The sequence below is a fragment of the Dermacentor silvarum genome, chromosome 3, assembly GCF_013339745.2.
Source record: "Dermacentor silvarum isolate Dsil-2018 chromosome 3, BIME_Dsil_1.4, whole genome shotgun sequence".
Taxonomy (NCBI): domain Eukaryota; kingdom Metazoa; phylum Arthropoda; class Arachnida; order Ixodida; family Ixodidae; genus Dermacentor; species Dermacentor silvarum.
The window spans coordinates 225,094,231-225,117,672 of record NC_051156.1 but is presented as its reverse complement, the minus strand read 5'-3'; the positions used below and the strand labels follow the sequence as shown (position 1 = coordinate 225,117,672).

The following is a 23,442-nucleotide window of genomic DNA, read 5'->3' as shown; positions in this document are numbered from 1 at the left end:
TGAAGGGCATTTTTATTGCTCACTTAATTTCTACAAAGTGGGTGATAGGCGGAGGATGTGTCTTTAACCAATGTGTTATTGGCCTTACGATTTTTTTTTCTCCCCTCCTGCAATGGTTCTCTGTTGTCCGACTACCGGTGAATGCCTTTAACAGGATGTCAGCCCACCCGCACAAATCCGGCAGTCGGTCTATCGAGAGTGTATTTAGATTGAGTGCACATCGATGGTTTATGCTTCTCCGAATGGCGCCGGGAAAGCGTCGGAATAACACCCCTCCCCTTACTGCTCTATTAATATTATATTTCTTTCCCCGACCGAGTGTCTTCTGCGCTTTGCCCTCTTTCACTAGCTTGTTTACTATCGTCATAAAAGCTATGTCAGCGTATTTTGGTAAGGCGCACAATGGAGACCGAGCAGAACACGAGGCAGAGAAAGTTTTATTTTCCGGTAGGGTGGGTGTGGTGAAAAGGCCTTCGGTCCAGAGACTTGCTTACGGCATTCTTCAATGCAGAACTGAGCGCTGGGGACGTCTCAAACGCATGCTTGTAGTGGAGCTCGTTTGCCTTTTCTGAATTTATATTTGCCTTTTTTTTTTTTTTTTTTTGCTTCGGGCTCCTCGTTGTTGACATGAGGCAAGCCCGTTGATCGTTGAACCCGTCGGCGTTGGAGAGTGCTGCTGTAATTTCGCGGGCTGCCTCATGGAAGCACGTATCGGTCGCCACTACTTAGGAAGAGGGGGCTTACAACACCCTCCCCCCCCCCTTTTTTTTTTATTATTCTTATTTGCAGTAGTACGTAAGGAAAACGTGTGGAAAATGTTCGCTCGAGCTTTGCGTGGCCGGGCTCGTTGCGAGGACAGCAAACGAAACTTGCCTCGCATTTCGTGTGATCTGGTAGACTCGGTTAAGGAAAGCACCCCAGTGACGCACGCAAGAACGATGTCGACTTCTCCTCGCGTGCATGCTGCATTTCGCGAGGTGCGGAAGTGTGGTGATTAGCGTACCGGCGTGCGCTCGTTTGTGCGCAGATGTTTTCGGAGAGATTTCGCGGTGGCAGAAAGGGAGGGGGAGAGAGAGAGCGTAGGTTTTGTTCTGTGTTAGGTAAAGAATCGTTGTCAACATGCACAAAACTTGCGCACTTGTCACGTGCCCTGTACAAGGCGTGCTTTTCCAGCAGATGCGTTTAAATTCTGCGCATCACTGAGCAACTTAACATTACAACGAGAGTGGTTCAAAGATAATGTTCGCAGGTTCCCCGTAGTACTGTGAATGTTCGATGAATGTTGCCAAGTGGTGCACTGCAGCGAGTGCATTCAAAATAAAGGAAGTAGGGGCTTCCGGCCACCGAGCGTATTTCTTTCTACAGCCGGCATCGTGCTGACTTGAGCTGTGTTCCTTGCGCAGTCTGGGTGGAACGGCCGGTGCTATTGCCACCTGCCCTCTGGAAGTGGTGAAGACGCGCCTGCAGTCGTCGGTAGCCAATTTCCACTTCGTCGCCTCCGGGCCTGGCGGTTCTCCTGTGGCCGTCCAATCCCTCGCTGAGCGCCTGGGCCTCAACGCCTGCACATGCACCCCGTCCCCGACCGGTGGAAGCGGCGGCTTCACCACCTCGGTGATCAACACCAACGGCGCCGCCGCCGCCGCAACCGCCACGAGGGCACCCTCCTTAGGAATATGGCGCTGCCTGAAGTGAGTGTCCTCCGTGGCCACTTTGAGGGGACACTGAAGAGAAACATTAAGTCAGTTTAGACTGATGAGGTATTCTTTCAGAGCCCTACGTTCGCGAAAATTGTCGTAATATGTTGAATACTAGAAGACAAACTGAAGATCAAATGCCAGTCACCTGGTGAGATTGGCATTTTTCATTTTCACTGGCTTATCAAGCCTCTTCTCATGGTAAGAGTTGGTTTTCCATTATTGTAGAAAAGGTTTTCTCTTTAGTGTCCCTTTAATGCTATCTTCGTCGGACTTCTGCAAGTCCACTCAGATTTGCCAGAAAGCACACTTGCTTCCTACTGTGAGCTAATAATCGCCTTTGTGTAGAGAAACTTGTACAGTATAGCACTGCTGACCGCTCGTCAACGCAAGCCGACTTTGGTAATTTTGGCGCAAGTACAATCCACTGATCATAGACACTGAACGTGTGACACCAGTGTCAAGCAGCCATATTATCATCATCATCAGCCTATTTCTATGTCCACTGCATGACGAAGGCCTCTCCCTGCAATCTCCAATTACCTCTGTCTTGCGCTAGCCAATTCCAGTTTGCACCTTCAAGTTTCCTAGCAGCCGTATAAAGCTCTTAAAATCTGAGTTCATGACTATACTGATCGTTCATCAAAGCTCTGGATAACTTGATTAACATGGACTGGTTTCTCTCTCGGATCTGTAAATTGACAATGTATAATTTGATGGCTGCATTTGGTTGCGCAGTACGTGTGGGATGTACACCAGGTTATGAAGTTCATGTTTTTCTTGAAAACAAATTTTATAGCAGTGAGAAGTTGTTCGCCCTTTCACTACAGAGGATTGAGCCAGGCTAGTTGTTAAAAATATGTACCGCTCCTACCGAGGACAAACTTGGCTCATCCATACTAAAGCCTTCATTCGCAAGTTTGGCTTCACAAAAAAGGTTAACTTAACCCACACATTAACTATGGCATTCACATGTGCTAGTTAGTGCATAGGTTAGTTCAGGCATCAGTTGTGCGGGCGTTCATCAACGTGATAGCATCACTCTATTTTACTGCAAAGAACATGCGTTCTCAGCTAACCTAATTTTGGAGCTCTTCAACGAATTTTTTATTTGTACTGCAATTAAACAAATTTTCAGTGTTGGCTTGAACCAATGAAAACAATAAATTTATTTGGTTCATTTTTGCAAAGGTAGCTTGGTAGCAAGGGTTAAAGAAAAGAAAGAAAATATCAGTTACCGTCTTTCATGTTTTGTGGCTGGAAAATGGTGCTCGATGGTAGTGATCACCTGGGCCATCTATGGTGCAGTTATGTGCTTGTTGACACTTTCAATGTGCTTGAACACATTTTTCAATGCTAAATGTGTTCTGCAAAGTACAATCTGCATCTACCAAATACATTGACACCTTGTTTTGTGCAATGTTGCTGACCATATGGTCTCCTAGTCATAATTTATGTACGAAGTGTCTTGATCAGAAAATGTTTGGCATTTTTTTTGTTTTGGCTTACGTCATTCTCCTTATATTTTTGCTAGACCAACTGCTATGTCTCAATACAAAGTGAGTGTAAGCTCACCATGACAAGTTTTGTTAAATTGTGTCCTTTGTTGGTGGCATTTAGAAGCTAGCAAGTTTGCTGGACATCAAGCTCCACTTTCCTCTTGCCCCTTATGCGTCAGCAAACCATAAATTAATCCTTGTAAAAAGGAACACCAGGGTAATAGTAATTTGCCATGTCTTGCAGTTCCATGTGATTGTAGTAGCACCTCTTTTTGTGTGCATCCAGCATCTATAAGGGGCCTACAATGGACTAGCAAAGTGTAGATTGGCCACTGTTGTCGTATTCAAGCTAACAGCTAAGTGTCACCACCACAAGCACAGTTCATCCCCCTTTGTATAGCTGTGCCTGAATGAATTGCTGGCCACTTGTAAAGTCAGTTTGTGGGGTACATTTCGAGTTACGTATATAATGTCATTGCTCCTTCTGTGTTGCTGCTTTTACAACAGTGGTGCAGCTGCACATCTCTGCAGTACTCTTTTGCGCTGCCACAGCTCTGCACTCGCACAGGTGCCCACGCGTGGGCAGTGGCTGCTTCGACAAATCTAACACTGACATTTTTTGTTTCTCTTCTCTCTCTCTGTCTTCATCCCCTACTCAACCCAGGCAAATAGTCGAGATGGAAGGCACCAAGGCTCTTTTCAAGGGTCTCGGACCTAACCTGGTCGGAGTGGCTCCTTCGAGGTACATCATTTTTGACAGCTGCTGCTGCCGCTGCTGCTGATTGGGGCATGCGCAGATGCGCCCCCATTTTCCTGTTTTGCCCTAATGTCTTCTTTCAGCAGCCGTCCACTCACACCGTTCTTGCCTTCCATGTTTTACCACACCAGGGCCATCTACTTCTGTACATACTCCAACTCCAAGAGCATCTTCAACGAGCTTCTCCCTTCGGATACTCCCATTGTACATATCTGTTCAGCAGCCAGCGCTGGTAAGACTTCTAGAATCAGGCATAGGGGATCAGTATTCTCGCTGTTACTGCTTTTATTTCCTGTAGCGTGGTTGTAGCCTGCTTGTGTTTGGAAATGCCCTGCGCAGCGGAGTTTGCTCACAAGTGCTGTCTGAATTAAATGTGTGCTGATGCATCTAATCATCATATATTATTGGAAGCATGGATCCATGGTGTGCTCGCAACTGTTGTCTTTTCAGGCTTTATGTCCTGCACGGCAACCAATCCTATCTGGTTCGTGAAGACAAGGCTCCAACTTGATCAAAGGTAAGACTCCTGTGAGATTTTGCGGTCTGCTGAGTGGGTTTCTTTCATTGTTTAAGACCTTGACGAAGTTACTCTATATGATAGTATGAGTAGGATGATCCTTTCTTGTGAAGCATCTGTGGCATTGTTTTCTTCCAGGTATTTAAGTGCAAATTAATTTCACTGCCAAGCTTTGCATTGCTATGGGGACATCGCTGTAACACAAGTGTCCATGTTCTAATTTCTGTAGTACTGTGAAAGGGTTCATTGTTGTCGTGTCACTGCCTTATTTTGAGTGGATCGGTGCTGTGTTGCCTTCTATGGAGGTTGACTGTGAAGTGTTCCATTGCTGCAGAGCAGAGAATGAGGCTGGTTGGTAGGAGCAAAGCTTGTTGGTCTCTTAGCTCAACAGAGAAGTATGTCTAGTAATATCCTCTGTCTGCTCTTATGTTTTTCATAAAACATCAGTAATGCGTACGTGGCATGCAGCTTCTTGACATGTGCATAACATTTACGGATTCTGTTCACTAAGGTTCCACCTACGACTTACTAGTGAAACTGCACTTGCATATTCTTTTTTTTTTTTTTTTCTTGCCGTGGGCTTCATTTAGTGGTGTCACCCTCCTGAAATAATGGCTTGTAAACTTTAAGATTGTCAGATGAGAGCACTTAACAGTGTGTTCGATGCTTATTGCATTCGCTTCATTTTGTTCCCCTCTCTTTGCAGGATGTATGGCAGCATCTCTGCACTGCAGTGCATTCGGGACATCTACCAGAGGCATGGCCTGCTGGGCTTCTACAAGGGGATCACTGCTTCATACTTTGGCATCTCAGAAACCATCATCCACTTTGTCATCTACGAGTTCATCAAGGCTCAACTGCGACAACGCAAGGAGTCCTCGAGGGACTCGTACAACCCTGATGTCAAGTCCACTCGCGACTTTGTACAGTTCATGGCAGCAGGTGCCATCTCCAAAACCTGTGCCTCCACCCTCGCCTACCCCCATGGTGAGCTAACTTTGCCTGGCAGCTTTTCTCATTTCAGCTTAGGAACTTTGTGCGCTGTGAGCTGTTGAGATCATTGCGTAAACCTTTGTAAGATGTGGCATTTGGACCTCGTTTGCACGTTTACTGTGCTTTGGCTTTTCTCTGTGTCACATAGAACCAAACAAACTGTACTTGGAGGGCTAGGTTCAATTTCAATTTACCACCAGCATTTCTCCTTCATAATTTTTGCTTCTCAAGTACAAACCAGTTGAGATTCTTTCCAAATTATGATGCATTGTCTGTGCATTGTTTCTGGAAGAGAATGACACACCATTGTATTCACCAAGAACACTTATTTTATCATGTTAATTCACCATACAACTGGAATTTAACATTGAAACCTTTCTTTGACTCTGATGGTTTTGGTAGTTTTGATCAGTTACCATTTGTCCGATGTGGTTGTCAGTCTTAACATAGCTAAATGCACCTTTTTTTTTAATGCAGATATATTACCGTCATAATTACTCTCAGACATAGTGTTTATCAGGCAGCATTTATTGTCATGCTTGGAAAAAAGTGTCTTGCTGCAGGTCCTTGAAGTTTGTTTATTGTATACTTAGTGCAGATACAAAAGTATAGGTATTTAGTACAGAAAAAGGTCCCATAGTGTAAACACTGTAGGGGGACCTTTTATAGTGTAAAAAAAAAAAAAAACCAATACTACTAAACAGCAAAAAAGCAGCGAAAAAAAAAAAGCTTATGCTGCCTTTTCGCACTGGTGTTTTCCTCGACATCCTAGTTCTTCTATTTTACAACCGTGCAGTCCTCGTGCAGCCCGTATTTACCACAGGCTTGCCCAGCGCCTTGTACTCCACTGGGACCCGCCGGGGTGGCTCAGTCAGCCAAGGCGTTGCGCTGCTGAGCACGAGGTCGCGGGATCGAATCCCGGCCGCGGCGGCCGCATTTCGATGGAGGCGAAATGCAAAAACGCCCGTGTGCTTGCGTTGTAGTGCACGGTAAAGAACCCCAGGTGGTCAAAATTAATCCGGAGCCCTCCACTACGGCGTGCCTCATAATCAGCACTGGTTTTGGCACGTAACTCCCCAGAAAGAAAAAGAATGTGCTCCACTGGGGGGCATTTCTTTTTTGGCGCTAACTACGCGGGCCTTCCCAGAATAGCGCACCACAATCTCCGTCATCCTCTTGAGGAGATAAGCGGAGTACCAGCCGCTGCCGCGTCACCGCCGTTTGCCACAGGCCAGTTATTGGGGCTGGAGGGGAACGCTGAGGCGACTACACTGGTTTGTGGCTGTTGCGCCCACTCGCCTAACGAGCTGTATCAGGAAGTGCCGCGAATACATTTGCCTGTCCTACAATGCCGCGCGGCGAGCCTCTATATCTCGGTGCCCTTATCGGTCCCCTCGCCCTGAAGAAGCGGTGGTTAAATAAGCCCGTCATTGTTTGCGCATTCCTCTTATTTTATTTTTCGCGACGCCCGCCCGCGAGTCCGGTGTATCTCTCGCGCCGCAAACAGTTGCGTCGCCGCGTGATCACCTCCTACCGCGGGTCTCTGCCCTCGCCCTGCGCTATCGTTGTAGGAAAGTGATGTGCGCCTCGTTCTGCGCCTCTTATCGCTTCGTGGAGAGGAGCATCGTATGGGGCGGGTGTAGCAGCGGCGGGCTGCCTTCGGTCGAGCACATGCTTTTGTTTTCTCCATCCTCCCCCTTCCCCCCCCCCCCCCATACCCAGGACCGAGCTTGCACGTGGCGGCAGGCGACGGCAGCTGCGCGACTTTCGCGCGCGCAGTCGTATCTCGCTGCTGCTATCTCATCGGCACTCGCTGTATCGCACGCTGCCCTTCTTCGCTCGTAACGGCAGTTCGAAACCGCTACTATAATTACGTTGTCGCTTCACCAGATGAAGTGTGTGTGTACACGCGGCCACTGTTTGATCTAGCACTCGAGATGTGTAATTTAAGCGAAAACAAGCGGCGGCCGCTTGAGCCGGGGCGAGACCACTCGACGCTTCGCATAAGGACCGCCCGGTTTCGCGTGTTGAGTGCCGCTCGGAGTACTTACACGAGTCAAGATCCAGAATCTAACTTGGCGTTCACTTTGTTGCCCCTCGCACGCCCGTAATATTTATGGCGCCTTTTGACGTTCGGTAGCAGTCAGAAAGTGGACATCAATGGCGGCGAGAAAGATGACTTATCACCGCCGCGGATTCCATCTACGTTGCACCTTGTAGTGCACAAATAAGTGTAGCGTTAGTGTGTGCACCCTTTAAAGGGGGGGGGGGGGGGGGGGGGGGGGATCTCCGCGTGGAGCAACTAAGCCCAAGCTGCACTTACGTGACGTAATGGCCCCGATTCGTGCCTCGGCCGTGTCTGGACGTTGTCACGCATCGGGACTCATTTAAAAGGAAAATATCGCGCCAGGCAACTGAAGCACTCGCTTACAGCGGCTTTGAGCGATGACGCAGCGTTGTTTGTATAATCGTAGGGCAGCAACCTCCGTGACTGACAGGCCGACTGCAGTCGTAATTTGGTCGTCTGCGCTTTCGTCTGCTTTTCGCCATCCGTCGGGCGCTTTCCGCATAGCGTGCTCTTCGCTGGTCTCCAGGACACCGACGGGCACACTTGGTCTGCCCTTCCCAAACACCACGTCTCGGCGCCAGTGGCGCAAATCAGAAATTCCCTTTAGAGTAAACGTTGCTATAGCACCACCACCTCTTCGCTCATTAGCCGTATCGCTACACATTCGCCCCCGCGAACTCGTCCGTCGTGAGAGCAGTCTCGCAGCAGCCATCGAAGTGACCGCGCTTTTCGCTGAAGGGGAAGGGAGAGAGAGGATTTGTTCTTCCTTAAGAAAATATAATACAGTGCTACTTTTTTTGAAGTGGACACGGGAAGACGTGACAGGACGGGCGCTAAGTGACTCCAACTATGTTTATTGAAACGGGCACGCGTTACATTACCAAGAATGGATGCACTGAGCGCATGCGCATTCGTGACTGCAGGAATGAATGTAGCGTCTTTTGCTTATAAATGCGCATGCGCTTAGTGCCTTCATTCTTGGTAAATGTAACGCGTGTCCGTTTCAATAAACATAGTTGGAGTCAGTCAGCGCCCGTCCCGTCACATCTGTGTCCACTTAAAAAAAGTATCGCTGGATTACTTTCTTAAGGAAGAACAAATGCATCACGAACGAGCCCCGCAACGTGTTTGCGTACCGCCGACTCTCCCCCGCTTCGGCGCCGCGATAGGCGAAGGGTGCGCACTCGCCGAGGCAGCTTCTGTTATCGCGCAATGCTCGAGGTCACTTGTGCATCTGTATATTTGACTGCGCTCACATGTCAACATGGCCCTTCGAGGTACAGCGTGATAGGGGGGGGTTTGTTGGGCAAGAGACGATAACGAGTCAGTTCCGGGACAGGCGCACACGTGATAATGGCATGCATTGATGGAGAACACCCTCTCGGCGCCCGCGATAGTGGACACCGTGATCTCCTGTGGCCGAAGTAGTCGCGTTGTCGGAGCCCTTTTGCCCCAATCGCGAGATGTGGGCCGGGTTTCTTGCGTGGTGTGTTATCTTCGCCCTGTTTCCCTCTCTTCCTCCACTTTACCGCAGCAGGAGTAAAAGAACGCGTGTCATGTGCCCAGAGATACACGATGCCTGCGACCTTCGTCGTCTTGGCTTATGCGTCCAGTTCTATCAACAAGAACGCTATTTTCTGCGGGATCTCCCCCCCCCCCCCCCCCCCCCCCCGTGTCCAGCCCCACCAGTCCAACGTGTACCTTCAGCGCTCTGTTCACATTGTCATTACAATTCAGGAGGTCGAATTTTCCTGATTTACAAGAACACTCTGTCACTGTCTTGTTCACAAATAAATTACTGAAAAGGCTGAAGACAAACAGCGCCATCATCCTTTGTGTCATTATTATAATTATTAGGCATTTTATTTGCTGTTGCATTCCTCTGGCTAAAGCAAGGAAATTGCATATTATGCAAATTGCTTGCCCCCCCCCCCCCCCTCCCGGCAGAGATTCTTGGGTGCGCTGCTGCGTACCGGCATTGAGGTTTCGTCTCTGAATTCGAGGAAAGTGTCTTATTTTCCCACCATATAAACTATTTTTTTTTTTGAAATAATGCTTTTGTTTAAACTTGCGTAATGTAAACTCACTGAGGCCGAAGGGGGTATGACTGCACAGTTTTCATGTTGGACGGCAACCACACGCCTTGCAGCGTCTTTTTCGGATGCCTTCTCGCGCCTGCCCTAGTCAACACGTCCATTTCGTGCCGCGCGATAACGCTGTATTCTCGGTCAAGTGCGTTCCGTGTGGTTGTCGCTTTAATTCAAGCCTTCTGCGCTTGCCATGCACCCGGTCGTTTACGGAAGGCGTAAACAGGTGCACCGTCTTCGTTTGACACTCGACGCTGCCAGTCTCTCGCCCGCCGCCGTTTGCCCTCGCTCCTCCCACCCCATTATCTGCTCATTGTGCGCTCGCTTTTCGCAGGGGGCACCGCGCTGTTCACGGACCGTTGGGTGCCGTTCTAGCCATGGCGCCCCCACTGCCCTTCGGTCGCCGGGCCAACCGGCCACTCTCGCTTTCGTGCGCATTTCCGCGCGCTTTGAGCATGCGCGTTTTACGCGCACGCGCATTGGCGCGGATGCGTGCCCCGTGGCACGTAGGCTCTGCCCCCTCCATCTCTCGTCCTTCCCCGGTCCGCTGTTGTTTGGTTCGTTGACCCACTTTTGAGGCAGTCCCTTGGCTGCAACCGACGGCGCTCGCTCGCTCACTCGCTCGCTGGGCTGCATAGATGCGTCGTAATTAGCGGATGTCTCGTCGGATCGACACCAGCTCAAGTTTTCCTTTGCGTTCGGTCGCAGTTGCAGCTAGGAGAAACGTTTGCGCGTCTCTGATTACCGTTTGGCACTCGGTTACACTGTATTTCCCGTAACCGGCCTGGGAGAGACAGCGCAGCGTGATGTGCTGTTTCGGAAATGCCGCTAACCTTCGCCGGTGTATTCCTTCCTGGGTGCGCGAGATGCCTTCGATCGCGTCACGCGCTCGGAAGGGCGAGGGAGTTTCCTGGTCGTTTGCCTTCGGAGCTTCCGCTGGCCCATCTGGCGGCGCGGCGTTGTTTTTCCGCCCTTGGGTTCGTCCTTCGGATGACTGGGTCGCTGCACGGTGCTCGCCCTCTGGCGGCCGCCGTTGCTGGCCTTTCGCGTTCGCCCTTGCGGGGTGAGCGAACGCTATCGAGCTCAAGGGACGAGCGCCCGTTGCGAGAGCCAGCGTGGCTTGATTTGGGCATGACGTGACCGTTTAATCGGCGTCTCGTTAGGAAGCCAGTCTGTTTGTTTACGGCCGTTTTTGCCGAAAAAAAAAAAAAAAAGGTGTTTTCAGACGCCGCGGTGGCTTCACCGTTGCACAAGGTCGTGGGATCGATTTGCGGCCGCGACAGTCGCGGTCTGAATGGGGCCGAATGCAAAAATTTGCAGTGACGTTTCACCTTTTCAACGCTGGTTACACGTGTCTAGCGCTCTTTTTTTCCACGTTGTATTTCCACGCTGAACGCTTCTTTTCAACAACTTTTTAACAAATGGCTACGGAAAAGGTGCTAATTAACAGAAGTACACTAATTAACCTTTTAAGCAAGCATATAAACCACATGTTACAAGGGAGCTCGTCCTTGTTGGTGCATGTCGACCTGATGTTGCCGCGAAAAAAAAAATACTACGAAGGTGGAGACAGGCGGGCACGAACGAACGCCAAAATGTGTGCCTCGTTTTGCGGGATTATAATTTCAATACTTATATTTAAACACCCATACCATTCTGTCACCACGTTTGAAAACTGAAACATAAGGGACAGCATTTAGAGTTTCCATTTGATAGCACAAAGTTTATTCTTTTTTCTATACAGAACAAAGTGACGCAAGTTCTTAATCTACGAGTCTTGGTAGAACAAAGTGCAAACGTTTCCAAAACTAAGCACAATAGACGCGGAGCAGCCATATACATGAAACGACACAATTAAAATATACCAAAAAGTATATATGCGCATCATGTCCAGTACATATAATATCCACAGAAACTACGAGGCCAACCGTGGCTCTGGACTCTGAAGCTCTGTCTAGCCGTCTCGATGTGTGATAAACATTCGAAAACACCCGTGTACTTAGATTTAGGTGCACGTTAAAGAACCCCAGGTGGTCCAAATTTCCGGAGTCCCCCACTACGGCGTGCCTCATAATCAGAACTGGTTTTGGCACGTAAAACCCCATAATTTAATTTAAACATTTCTATTATACGTGAACGCAATGTTATGGTAGTGAAAAATCTGCTTTCAATTCTGGCATTCTTTCGCTACCCGGCATGGCTTGTTTAATTCGGTACATTCGGAGGCACGGCTTTAGGTTAATAGCCGCGAACCCTTATGTGTATGTAGCTTTTGAAGTGCAGCTTTCCTTTTCATACACTCGTGTATGTTTGGGAAGCCTAAGCTAGATCGCTATTTCGTGCAACTTCATGCCGCCGACTGGTCAGGTAGCTTGTGCGTCTACAGATGGTTTATTCCGATTTTCAATGCTCTTGCACACCATCGGCGCTTGTACGTGTTCGCGCTCCCGCACATCATGAGCGATGACATGTGCACTCTTCATGAGCTCACTGAGAACACGATATTTGTCACAGGCGCACAACCGTCCGTGACGCACTTGTTTTACGCTTAAGCACCGTCCCGGCTATGTCACTTTGTCGGGGGTATGGGTGCGCGCTTTCTTCCCGCTCGGCGGGGACACACTTTGACCTCGGAGCTCTTGCCCGGGGTCCCCTTCTCCCCCCCCCGCTGACAGCGCACGTGCTCGCCGCGTGGCTGACATACAGCGCTTTCAGCGTACCGACCTCCTCTCTCGTTCTTGCAGCCGCTCTCCACCGGTTGCGTTCCCGGCTGAGCACCGCGTTGCTTGCTTTATGACCGTCTTGTTTTAAGCGCGTGACCTTGGACGCCCTCGCCGGTTACGCAACAACTGTAGAGCAACAACGCAGCAATTTTCAGCTGACTGCCGTTAACTGGTTTGGGTAGGTGTAGCACGCCCGTCAAGCTCCGCGATTTAGCGTTGGTTTAAAGAGGGTGGAAAATGGGCCGGGGTGGGTGCAGACAGCTGAAATGCGCCCGAAGATTGACTCGTGGTCTCGGTGTAAGATATAGAGCATATATTTTACACCGTGCTCGGGGTTAAAACTCGTTTGCTGTGCGCGGCGCGCTGCATTGTGTCCTATGCCAGGCGCGTGACTGGCTTTATTACAGCGAAGCTGCATATCGTTAGCCGATTCGTTCGTCTGTCGACTGTACGCAGACACAATCATTATCATCAGTGGCTCGAGTGTCGTCGTCTTCCACAACTGGCTCCGTTGCCGCTCATCATTCCAGCGTAGAATTTCACTTCTCATCTGTCGTCGTAATGGGAAGGCCGCGTTTGCGGCGGTAGGAGTCATTGCTTATTAAGGTGGTATGAGCCACTCATTGTCTTACGGGACGGACAGATTTAATGTTGAAGCAATTTAATTTTCAAGAATCTCATTTGAAGCAATTTTGAAGAATCACAAGCGGGAATTCGACAACGGCGGACTGCGGGCATATACCGTCATTGACGTCGTTCTCTCCTTCGCAGCCGAACGTGTGTGTAACCTCATTAAGAAACACAAATACGTAACCAGTAATTGAGAAATACTTTAATGTACCGTAGGGGTAAACACCGGGGCGGCCGGACGTTTCAGGCCTCGCTGGTTAACCATCTATCTGTACGGAGTGCTTGGGTGGTGATTCTTTTTATATCGGTAAATCGGTGCTAAGGTGTTACTCAATCGCTTAAATTTTTTTTATTAAAACTGAAACGTCGCTGTTCCCGATATCTAAGACGCGACAATTCTTGTCCAAGACATAACCCTTCTGGCGCGCCCCTAAATCCGTGGGCAACTGGTGTTTCCCGGGGCTCGGTTGATTTGTTTTGAGCCGCGCTAAGGGCCTCCCGTTTAGTTCTAAGCTGCACTCGCGTGCTCCGCTCCTATTTTTAACTTCGCTCGCTCCTATTTGTGCTCGTCTCGTCATCGTCACGCACCGCCAGCCACGCGCGACCCCCAATTGACAGCTGCCGCCCGAGAGAATGCGCCGCCTCGTACGGGTGTCGTAACCGGTGGGTACAACGTTGTTGCTCTGTGTATACGCCGCGCCTGCAGTGGCGCCCCGATGCCGGTGCCTCCGTTAAAGAAGGACGAACGGCTACCGAGGTTCACTTTTCCTAAATTGGCTATAACTAATTAGTATTGCTGAAGCAATCTTGGCAAAGCTGCAGCGCTGGTAGTTGACTATTGTTAGTAGCTAAGCAGACGACGCGTGCACCTGGTGATTAGCGGACATGACGTCTCAGCACGTCGCCCACGAGATTGTTTTGCGCGCCTTGTCGCCGCCTATCTCGGAGGCCACCAAGCAGGTTATAACTGCCTCCTCCTTTTTCTTTCTGGTGTATTACATGCCAAAACCAGATCTGATTATGAGGCACGCCGTAGTGAAGGGTTCCGGATTAATTTTGACCACCTGGGGTAACGTGCACTACAACGCAAGCACACGGGCGTAATGGACTACACCGTGAAAGCGGCGCTACGCCGCGAAGATGCGGTGGCGCTGTCATCGGGAGTGACTTTCGCACGGTAGCCCCTCCCCCCCCCCCCAAAAAAAAATAAATAAATAATAATAATAAAAATCATAACTAAATAAATGTGCTTTTTTAAAAAAAAAGGGGGGGGGGGGCCTTTCGAGCGCTCACTGGCCTCACTTGTTTACACCTTGGCAGACGCCACTTAGTATTTCGTTGTTGGCAGTGCTTCAAGATGCTTCGATATCTATAAACGTAATTGTTATCTTTTTGGAGCTGTTAGATCAGCACAAAAAGTGAAGAAGAAGCACTTTCTCCTGCTTAACTGAGAGTTGATTGTACTGCGCCGTCGCTGTGTAGCCTGGCGCGCCAACGCGAGGCATCCCAGGCGCGCGATAACTGAGAGGAGATGATCAGATGGAGCGGAGCCTACGCGACGGCGCCTATCGTTGTTTGCAAACATAGCTCTCATGCGGAGGGTCGCTTGCGGCAAACAGTAATTGCGTTTTTTTTTTTTTTTTTTTTTAGTTTCCCTATCAAAAACGTCTTTTTGCGAGCTTTTTGTGACGCGCCCATCGTACTTCAAGCATAAAATTTCGCATAGTCTGCGTGCACCATCTGAAAGTATGATTTCTAGGCGGTCTAAAATTTCGTCGCAGTTGACCCCAAAAATGCGTTGTGACGCAAGCGGCGTGGAGCGAAAGCTTGCGTCCTGCGGAACGTTTTGCCGAGGCCACTCGGCTTGCAAGATTTCCCTCTCGCGTGTCTCATTTTCTAGACCCTCTCTGGCCTCGCTAGGCTAGTGTCGTTTACCAGTGGTGGTTCCAGTCTGCTTCAGTTTGTTTCTTCGCCGTGCTTTCTGTGTTGTGCGCGTTATACAAACCAGTGTTTACAATCCAACATCCGTTTGTGTAACAAGTTACTACCGAACCCGATTAACTTGCTTTCGCGTTCGTACATTTTTAATTAAGCGATCTGTAATTGAGATCACTCTGGCTAGTCTTCCGTCATACGTTGATGTGTAGCACCTCTAATAGTTGCTGATCGCTTTTGCTTCGTTATAACTGTACAATCTTATGGTTCCTACAGACTGCTCAGTATCGCAGTTGGCTCCGACGAATCCTGCCGTTGTCGCGTTCGTTGTCCCGTTTCCTCCGCTCTTCTATTCGCCTCGGTGGTCCACTAAAGTGATGCGCTGCTCGATCTATCTCGCCTGTTCCCATTAGAGCGCGGTCGCGTGCGCTGCTTGTGACCTGGTCGGCGGCTTTTCCCACATCTGCTGGCCCGTCTCGACGCCTGGATGGGCGTGTCCTCGTCGGTGGCGCGGGTTTCCACATTTCTCCGCAAGGACACCTTCACTCCAGAGCGTCAGAAGAGCCTTCGTCGATGCGCGAGTCGGTATTCGGCCGCGTCTGGGTATTCGGCGCTGTACACTCGCGAGCTCGTCGCCGTTTTCTTGCGTAACGCTCGTGCCCGATCAGCGCCGTGGCTGTCTGGCTGGCGCCGTGCATACACTTGGCAAGCGGGGGGGCCCGCTCCGAGCGTGTCCAGAAATAGCGCGCCGCGCATTTGGCCCATCGGCGGTTGCCCCCGGCCGTTCCTGCTTTGCCGATGCTCCTCGCAATGTTGTGACGAAGGCTTTGAGCTGCCCACTCCTTACGCACTGTAGCGCAGTGAAGTGTCCGTTTTCCTGCAGACTGGATCAGCGCCTTGATCCCACTGCAGCCCGATCGTCTTGCGTGTTCTGCCTACGTTGCTGAAAAGGGCTCGCTGTGGTATTAATGAAAGCATATTGGTGTTGCCATTCGAGTGCACGAAAGGCGTCTTGACAGCTCTCGTCCGCGGCGTAATATGGAAGTCGGAGGTGGAATGAGGGTGTTAATTCGGTCACGGGATCACCGGGATGTCATTCTTGAGCTGTCAATTGTCTGTGTCCGACGGGCCGACCCTTGCGTAGCTCATAGAAAGCAGGAAAGTAAGCCACTGCAGCACGCCTCACCTACCTCCAAAACAGAAAACGAAGTTGTACTGAAATTCGTCCTAACTTAGTTTCTTTTTTTTTTTACTTCCTCTTTGACATCTTCGTCATCGAGTTTCTTTCACCGGCCAAACAGAGCAAATGCTAACGGCGAGAAAAAGTGAAGTACCACTTGAACTACGGATCACCTGACCATTGAAGTCGCTTCACCTCGCCGCACGTGTATATTGATTGAGCAAACAGTATGTTAACGATAATTGAGGTCGTATCGTATAGCAAGCCCTGCGGACATCCAGGAACATGCTCCGTCGCCTGTTGTGTGCTCCTATACTTCAATAGCTCGACTGAGCTTGTGTGCCGAACACGGGCGGAAAAGAATCTTCCACCGCCATCCGAAGCCAGTGCAGGCCGGTGCTCGTTCCCGGCGGATGTAACAGGATTCCCGCGTCGTCGTCTGGTCTATCGGCGCCGTCTGCGCGCGCGGATTTCGCTCGTCGCTCGGTGTCTGGTTGCATGGCGTGATCGACTGCAGCGTGCACTTGCCGAGAAGGAGGAACAGTCGTGAGTGAGGGCCTCTCGTTTGCACTGCAGATGCAGTTGGAACGGGCGAACCCGGGTGAGAACAGAAACCCGAAGCCGAACATGTGTAAGCATACCAAACTAGCGGTTGGCCCGATGTTTCGAAAGCCGATTATTTGATTGAATTATGGCGCGAGTCTCAAACCCTGGTCATGCATCGAGCCGCATGAACGGTGCGCAGCGGAGAGTTGCCATCTGAGGTTCAGGGAACTTCGGTTGAAGGGGGTGCGGCGGTCGCTAGTTGAAACTCTGCTACAGGTGTCTCTATTAGGAAAGCACTCTGGTGGAGCCGCGAATAGTGGTCGGTACAAAATAAATGGGTGAATTTGCAGCAGTGGCATGGCTTTAGAGCTTAAGATGTATACCAAGGGCATATGCCACGGATTGGCGTATGGCGGACTAGTTTAAGAGCGAGACGAGATACGTATATTTGACGTCTCCAAACTAGACTGCTGTTTACACGAAATGTCCTTTATTCATTTGGCTGCCCCTGTGCTTTCACTGCGTGATATGCCTCTTCGCAATGCCTTCAACAGTGCAAGGTGCACTTGATAGTATAGAGGTGAACCCCTTATGTGACAGCCTCAGGATAAGCTCCACTTGATTGACTTCGCCAGCACCCTATGCAATCTGAGAATGACACTGTGCAAGTATGCGGGATGATCATTTTCAAGTTTCCCATAATTTTAAATATCGCCTGTAGTTTACTCATTTTAATTTTACTAATTGAGCTGTGTTATTTAGAGGCAGACATTACTTGCACGATAAATCGAAACACATATTCAACTAATTTTTACAAATTTACTAATTAAATTCATAACTAATCCCTTTACGGCACATACTGCAATTTATGAATTGTATAGCCGGTGAGTTTGCAAGACGTATCCACTTAAAATTAATTTCCACAGTGGCACCAGTTTCGAGATGACACCAGTCATCCTTGTAAGATGACTGGTCTGTCATGTATTTACTTGATGTCATCTGCCTTTGCGTGTGTGTTCTCTTTCGAAAAATTGTTAACCGAGTCAGCGCTCGTATGCGCTTCTTTTTCTCTTATCCGTCGTCTAGCAGTGTATACGCACATGACCACCCGACCGCGCAGATGTTCTTCTGACGTCCCTCTCTCACGAGGTGGCTCGCACAAGTTTTGCGAGCGTCTAGCGATTACTGCGCCGTGTGGTTCTTTGCTGCTGGCTTCGCTCTCTGCTACCAGTCTAAGCGTGCGCGACCCGCGTCTACCACGTGGCCGAGGAGCGGTCTGCCTTCTCAAGGCTGCCGCGTGTGGGCAGAGCCACCTATCTCTTCCGGGTGTACCGGTCTGCGCGTTAGTTATTTCTTTTCTTTTTTTCCTTCTGCCCAAATCAATGAGTGAATGGGTTGTCCCCGACCTCGCCCATTCGAGGAGCGGGTTTGTCGATTGCCACGAAATTGTGGTCGTGCAAAAAAAAAAAAAAAGTTAGAAGTCGAATGTCTTGAAGGATCTAGAGTATCGCGGTGCAGGCGTGTGTACGTGCGGCGCCGGCAGCGTGCGTCGTGTGCCGGCGGCCCCAATTTGCGACTGCCCTTGTCTCGACGGCCTCCGAGCCGCACCGCGTAAACAAGTCGTGCGCGTGAAGTGGATGGCCGTTTGCGGGGCGCGCCTTGTGATGTGGCACGGTACCGACGTGCGTTATAGGTGCTTCGCCGCCGCTGTCCAGTCTGGGCGGGCGCGCGATGAGGTGGCAGACAGCAACGGCGTCCAAACAAGGTAGCCGTCGACACGCACAGCACGGGTGATGGAATCTTTCCTGTCCATAGATAACTCTCTCTTCCGATGTACCGCCTCCACCTGTGGCGTGACGCTAATATTGTGCTCCGCCTTCTCTGCCGCCCGGGGTCTAGAGCTTGCTCTTGATTCAACGGTACCCGCTCTAGTTTCCCGAAGCGCAGCTGCCTTCACTTGAGGGGAAAATGCCTTGAGCTTTTCATTGGCTGCATTTCCAGAGCATTTTTCTGCGCTTCTGACGAATGCATTCAACTACGCAATAGTTGCGGAGAATCACGGTTTCCGCAAGATGCGCCGTGACACATTTGTGCTGAACTGCGCATTCTGTAATTTCCATCCTCGTCAGTCTACCCAGTCTCAACCTCTGTCGCAATTTCCTCACGATTCCACTCCACTTCACCAGGCCAGAGTTGCGTTGCGCCTGCTATCGCCTCTTACGGCGGATCCGCAGCACCATCTCCTGCTCTCCATCGAACAAGACTGTTCCGGTGTCGGATCAAAAGCACTCGTGGTGCAGAGATCACTCGTTGGTGCAGCCGCGGCTGATCTTACGAAATTGGCGGAGAGGACCGGGTCATCCTGGCATGCGCAGATCCATGGGGGATGTCCGGATGTCCTGCCCCCCCCCCCCTCCCCCTTTAAAATTGGTGTGCGCAGCGCCAGCGTACGGCATGCGACAAACTCAGGCCTTCCCAGCTGTTACAGATTATTAAAGAGAACCCGCCAGCACACAAAAACTAATTATCATCATCAATCACCATCTCGAAGTCACCCCTTGAAAGAAAAAAAAAAGAAAACTGGATCCCGCGGCTGCATCCTGGGTAGTATGTCTGGAACCACTTTAAACCAGGCCAGAGCCTGGCGAGGCGGGGCTTGTGTTCCAGTGGTGCGTTTAGAGGTGCTCGCCCTCTCTGAAGTTCCTTTTTTTATGCGAGAACGTAGTGGAGCATTGTACGAAAAAGCCGGCGTCTGTCGCCTGGAGCAGCGAAACGGCATCTAAATTCCCATAAGCTGCGACCCCACGTCACGAGCGCGCCTCGGCGGAGCAGAGCTCATAAGAAGGGCATTACGTGTTCTCGGATTTTTTTTTACCTGTGCCCCAATCCCTTTGGTAAATCGAAGCATTTGCTTACGCGCAATAATTCCGTGAACACACCTGGTGACTTGCAGCTCCTCATAAAACGGATGCCCGGATATTGGGTACGTTACGGAATCAATTAAATTTTAATGTGGCATGTTAAAGGGCAGCTGTGCAAGTTCGACTTTCTTTCTTCCTTAGATGATCGCAGTTATGTTTTATCGTCCAGCCGCTGCGCGCGAATGATCCGCGAAGGGTATGCGTCTTTATCATCATTTATATCCGCGTGGGTCAAGACTCTCTCCTCTGTTCATAGCCTTCCTCCTCCCGTTATCTCGGTTGTCTGTCCCCGGGTTGTGCCCCTCCGCATTTTCCACTGTCATTTCACAACCGAGGCGAAAGACCACAATGTGCGCTAAAACACGTAGGCATCCCCTTCTGTCGCCCAGTGAGCGATTGCGATATCGCCGCGCCGCGAGCCGATTGCGACACTTTTATCTCTTCTGCCTTGCGAAATCTCTCTAGCAAAGTGCTCATTTACGCATGAGCCTTGAGCCCCCGGAACCTCCTTGCCTGTTATTAGCGCCCCGTTCATATTCCTTGGGTCACTATTTGTTCGCTCGTTCTCGCCAGCTACATAGTCAGCGCAGTCCTAACGAGTGTCGTCCCGTCCTGCCTGGGCGATGTTCGTGTCGGAAACGAACCGGGTCTGGTCCTGTCGCTCTTGACTCGGCGGATGGGTGGCCCACCGAAAGGAAGCTGCGCGCGTCGAGAGCAGGGATCGCCGAAACGTCAGCCTCTAATCGCGAAACTCTTGCGAGGCAGTCATGCAAGCCGCGCATAATGGCGTCTGCTTGGAAACGAGTCGACGAGCCAGCCCCGCGTTTTTAGTCCGTTAGCTCGCCGCGACCTGTCGACACATCGAGCTGCTTAAAATCATTGAGCCAGATCGATGTTGTCTTCGAGTGCAGCAGAGATTGGTAGTGCTCGAGATTTGTCTCTGCGCTTGGCAGGCACACCGCTCTGCTGGCTTTCTTTCGAATCGTCTGCTGCGGACGTGTGGCTGGCGCCCGCTCTGTTGCCAGGTCATGGCGGCCCGAGCGCGGTTTGTTGTCGCCGCCACGGTGCCAACAGGGCGCGTGCCCAGTGCGTCGCTGGCGCCGTTCTTTGCATGCCCCTTTGAATGCCCACTTGGTTCGCGCCGTCCTACGCTCGGTCGCACGAAATCTTGGCTAAGGGCGCAGCGCCCCGCTACATCCAGGTCGCTTGCCTTGCTTCACTCGAGTCGCAGCTGCTTTGTATCCAGCCCTGTCATCTTAGGCGAAAATGCATAATTACTTGCCAAATGTGCATGATGGCTCTAGGCTTTCCTTCCTTCCGTCTCTGTCCGTTTATTACCCGTCGTGATGTCTTATCTGGGTGCGTATTTGCTCGGTTTTATGCGTTCACGACACGGCACACAAGGGCTACCTAGTGCTTCCTCGCTGTATATAGTGCTGTTAAGCAACCGTCATCTGGTCTGTGCCGTTCAGGTCACGCGGTGCCAGCTTGTATAGAGGTACTACGGGATGCGAGCAATATATTAGCAGTATGGAGCTCAGTAGCGCGGTGCCTTGTCGTGCAAGCGGGCCACGGTCGAGAGTGGGGGGCTGTGTCCACGCGCTGTTTACGGTGCGCTAGCCGACGCTGACGTCTGTGGCACCGACTCGCCGTGCATCTGTCGGGGACGTTGTCGCCGCGGCGATAGCGCGCACCTATCTGGCTGGCACTGTCCCGATAGCGGAGGTTACGGACGAAATTAGGCTCCGTCCCCGCGGACGTGCGTCGGTGTGCGTCGGCGCATCTGCGGGACACACGGCGATAACCGTCCGCGGTGTCGGGCGGCCCCGACACAACAACGGCGCCCAGTGTGCCGAGGTGGGTCAGCTGCTGCCCTTCTCAGGGCTGTTTCGCCGCACTTGACCGTCTTCTTGGGATTCCAGTTTCTTCCGATGGCGTAGCTTAGGTTCCGTCACTGCCGCGTCTGACGAGGCACGGCGCCACACGGCTTCCCTAACAGTTCAGTCGAGTCCACTGCATAACGGAAACGGTGCCCTACATTGTCTCATGTCCTGAATCAATTTGACCACGTTGTTGTGTGACCCTTTAGTATTGTTAATCTGTCTGATCCATTGTAGGTAGCAGATGGTCGCACCCTCCCCTCGGCAGCTCGATGGATATTGCGTTTTACCGCTTAGCACGATGCCGAGGGTTTGACCACTGGCTTTGGCGATCGCATTTTGAAGCGGTTAATATGCAAAAGGCTCGTGTAACGTGCTTTAAGCGCATCTCCTGAGCCCCCACTGCGACTTCCTTCGTAACATGTGTATTGCCCTGGAATGTGAAGTCAACCTAAATGTAATCATTTTAGTAAACCCTACTTTGATATCCTTTCATGTGCTTCAGCAGACAAGTGTCGTGCCTCGACTATACTTTCTCTTTGATTTCACTTAGACTGTATGTTTTTTTAAGCACTGGTCTCACCTTTGGCCTATAGCTTAGTGTTCCAGGGCGCTAAGCAGTGATAGTTTCAAATGATTCCCCCGCATCCAGCTATTTGAATGGGCACAGAGGTGGCAGCGGTATCTGACGCATTCCACTGCTGTGTAGCGAATCGCTCTGATTGGCGCTTGGCTGCGATTTCTCGGCCACACATCCGAGATGCTGTCGGTCGCAGCCTGGGAGGAACGTGCATGAGCAGCAGTGCGCTTATCGGGTCGCTAGCCGTCGTCTTCGAGGTGCCAGTGGTCGCTGCAGGAGGGGGCCTCGCTTCTGCATAGCGCCCTTCCGTCTCCCGGTTGCCAAGACCCACTCAGCTCTGTCGCGAGACGCTTCTTTCCTTCGCCGCCGACCCCCTTGCCGCTCGTGAAGGAGCTGCCAAACGGGACGAAATTTGTAGACCGATGGGGGCCTCTAGAGAAGTACTACACTGGGTCTCTTATTCACCCTTCAGGGCACGAGGTTACCTTGAAGCTGCATGTTGGACCCCTCACCAGGCCTGGCCATTTTGAGCTGGCGAGCGCAGTGCATACAATGCGCGATCGTGTCTGCTAAGTATTACATCACTATGCGCTGCGGAAACAGCTGAAATATCGAAGCAGACTCCATTTGCCCCTCTCCTCGCGGGAGCCGCGCTCCCAGCCGGAGAGTGATGTATACCGCGTGTTTCAGCGAACACTTCCCGAAATTTTTAAAAGCTCTCCTGGGACAGATAGCACAATTGTAGTTAATGAGCTGGTCTACTCGAAGAGGCGGACATTTCTTGCACAAAAAGTTGAAATGCATCATCGACTAAAGTTCAAGTTTTTTAATAATTACCTTATGGCCCATATTGCAATTTACAAATTCTAGCCGTGGAGTTCGCAAGGCGGATGCACTAAGAACGAATTCCAGGATCACACCATTTTCGAGATACTAATTCTTAAACTTTACGGAGAAATGCATTGGCGTTTCAGTTACTCTCTTAACAAAGCGTTGTTTTATGCATTGAAGCACTAAACTGGGACGCCAATGCATTTCTCCGCAAAGTTAGGGAATTAATATCTCGAAACTGGTGTCATTCTGAGAATTCGTTCCAAGTGGATCCACTTGCGAACTCCACGGCTAGAATTCGTAAATTGCAATATGGCCGCCATAAGGTAATCAGTTAAACTTAATTAGCAAATTTTTGTTGATTAGTTGATTATGCAAATTTGTTGTGCAAGAAATGTCCGCCTCTGCGAGTAGACCATCTGGGCCGCGATTGTGTAGCGATGCCTTATGACTTATTCTATACTAGTCTTATCATCCACCGCTCACGGCCGGCGTTGATAACGCGAGCGGACCGTCGCTCTGACCACTGACAAAGCGCGATAAGCGCGAAAAGGCATTATTTTGGTATTTTGTAGCGATGCCTTTCCGATGCTAATGCCTT

The 23,442-nt window shown here is 50.6% G+C and overlaps 1 protein-coding gene across 1 annotated transcript in view; it reads left to right on the top strand.

Annotated features, from left to right (window-relative positions):
- Nucleotides 1-23,442, top strand: part of LOC119446800 (solute carrier family 25 member 36-A) — a 39,471-nt gene that overhangs the window by 963 nt on the left and 15,066 nt on the right. The window contains exons 2-6 of the mRNA XM_037711356.2: nucleotides 1,404-1,688; nucleotides 3,858-3,935; nucleotides 4,082-4,182; nucleotides 4,401-4,467; nucleotides 5,174-5,454. Of these exons, the coding sequence (XP_037567284.1) occupies nucleotides 1,404-1,688; nucleotides 3,858-3,935; nucleotides 4,082-4,182; nucleotides 4,401-4,467; nucleotides 5,174-5,454 (812 nt within the window). The remainder of the gene's footprint in view (nucleotides 1-1,403; nucleotides 1,689-3,857; nucleotides 3,936-4,081; nucleotides 4,183-4,400; nucleotides 4,468-5,173; nucleotides 5,455-23,442) is intronic.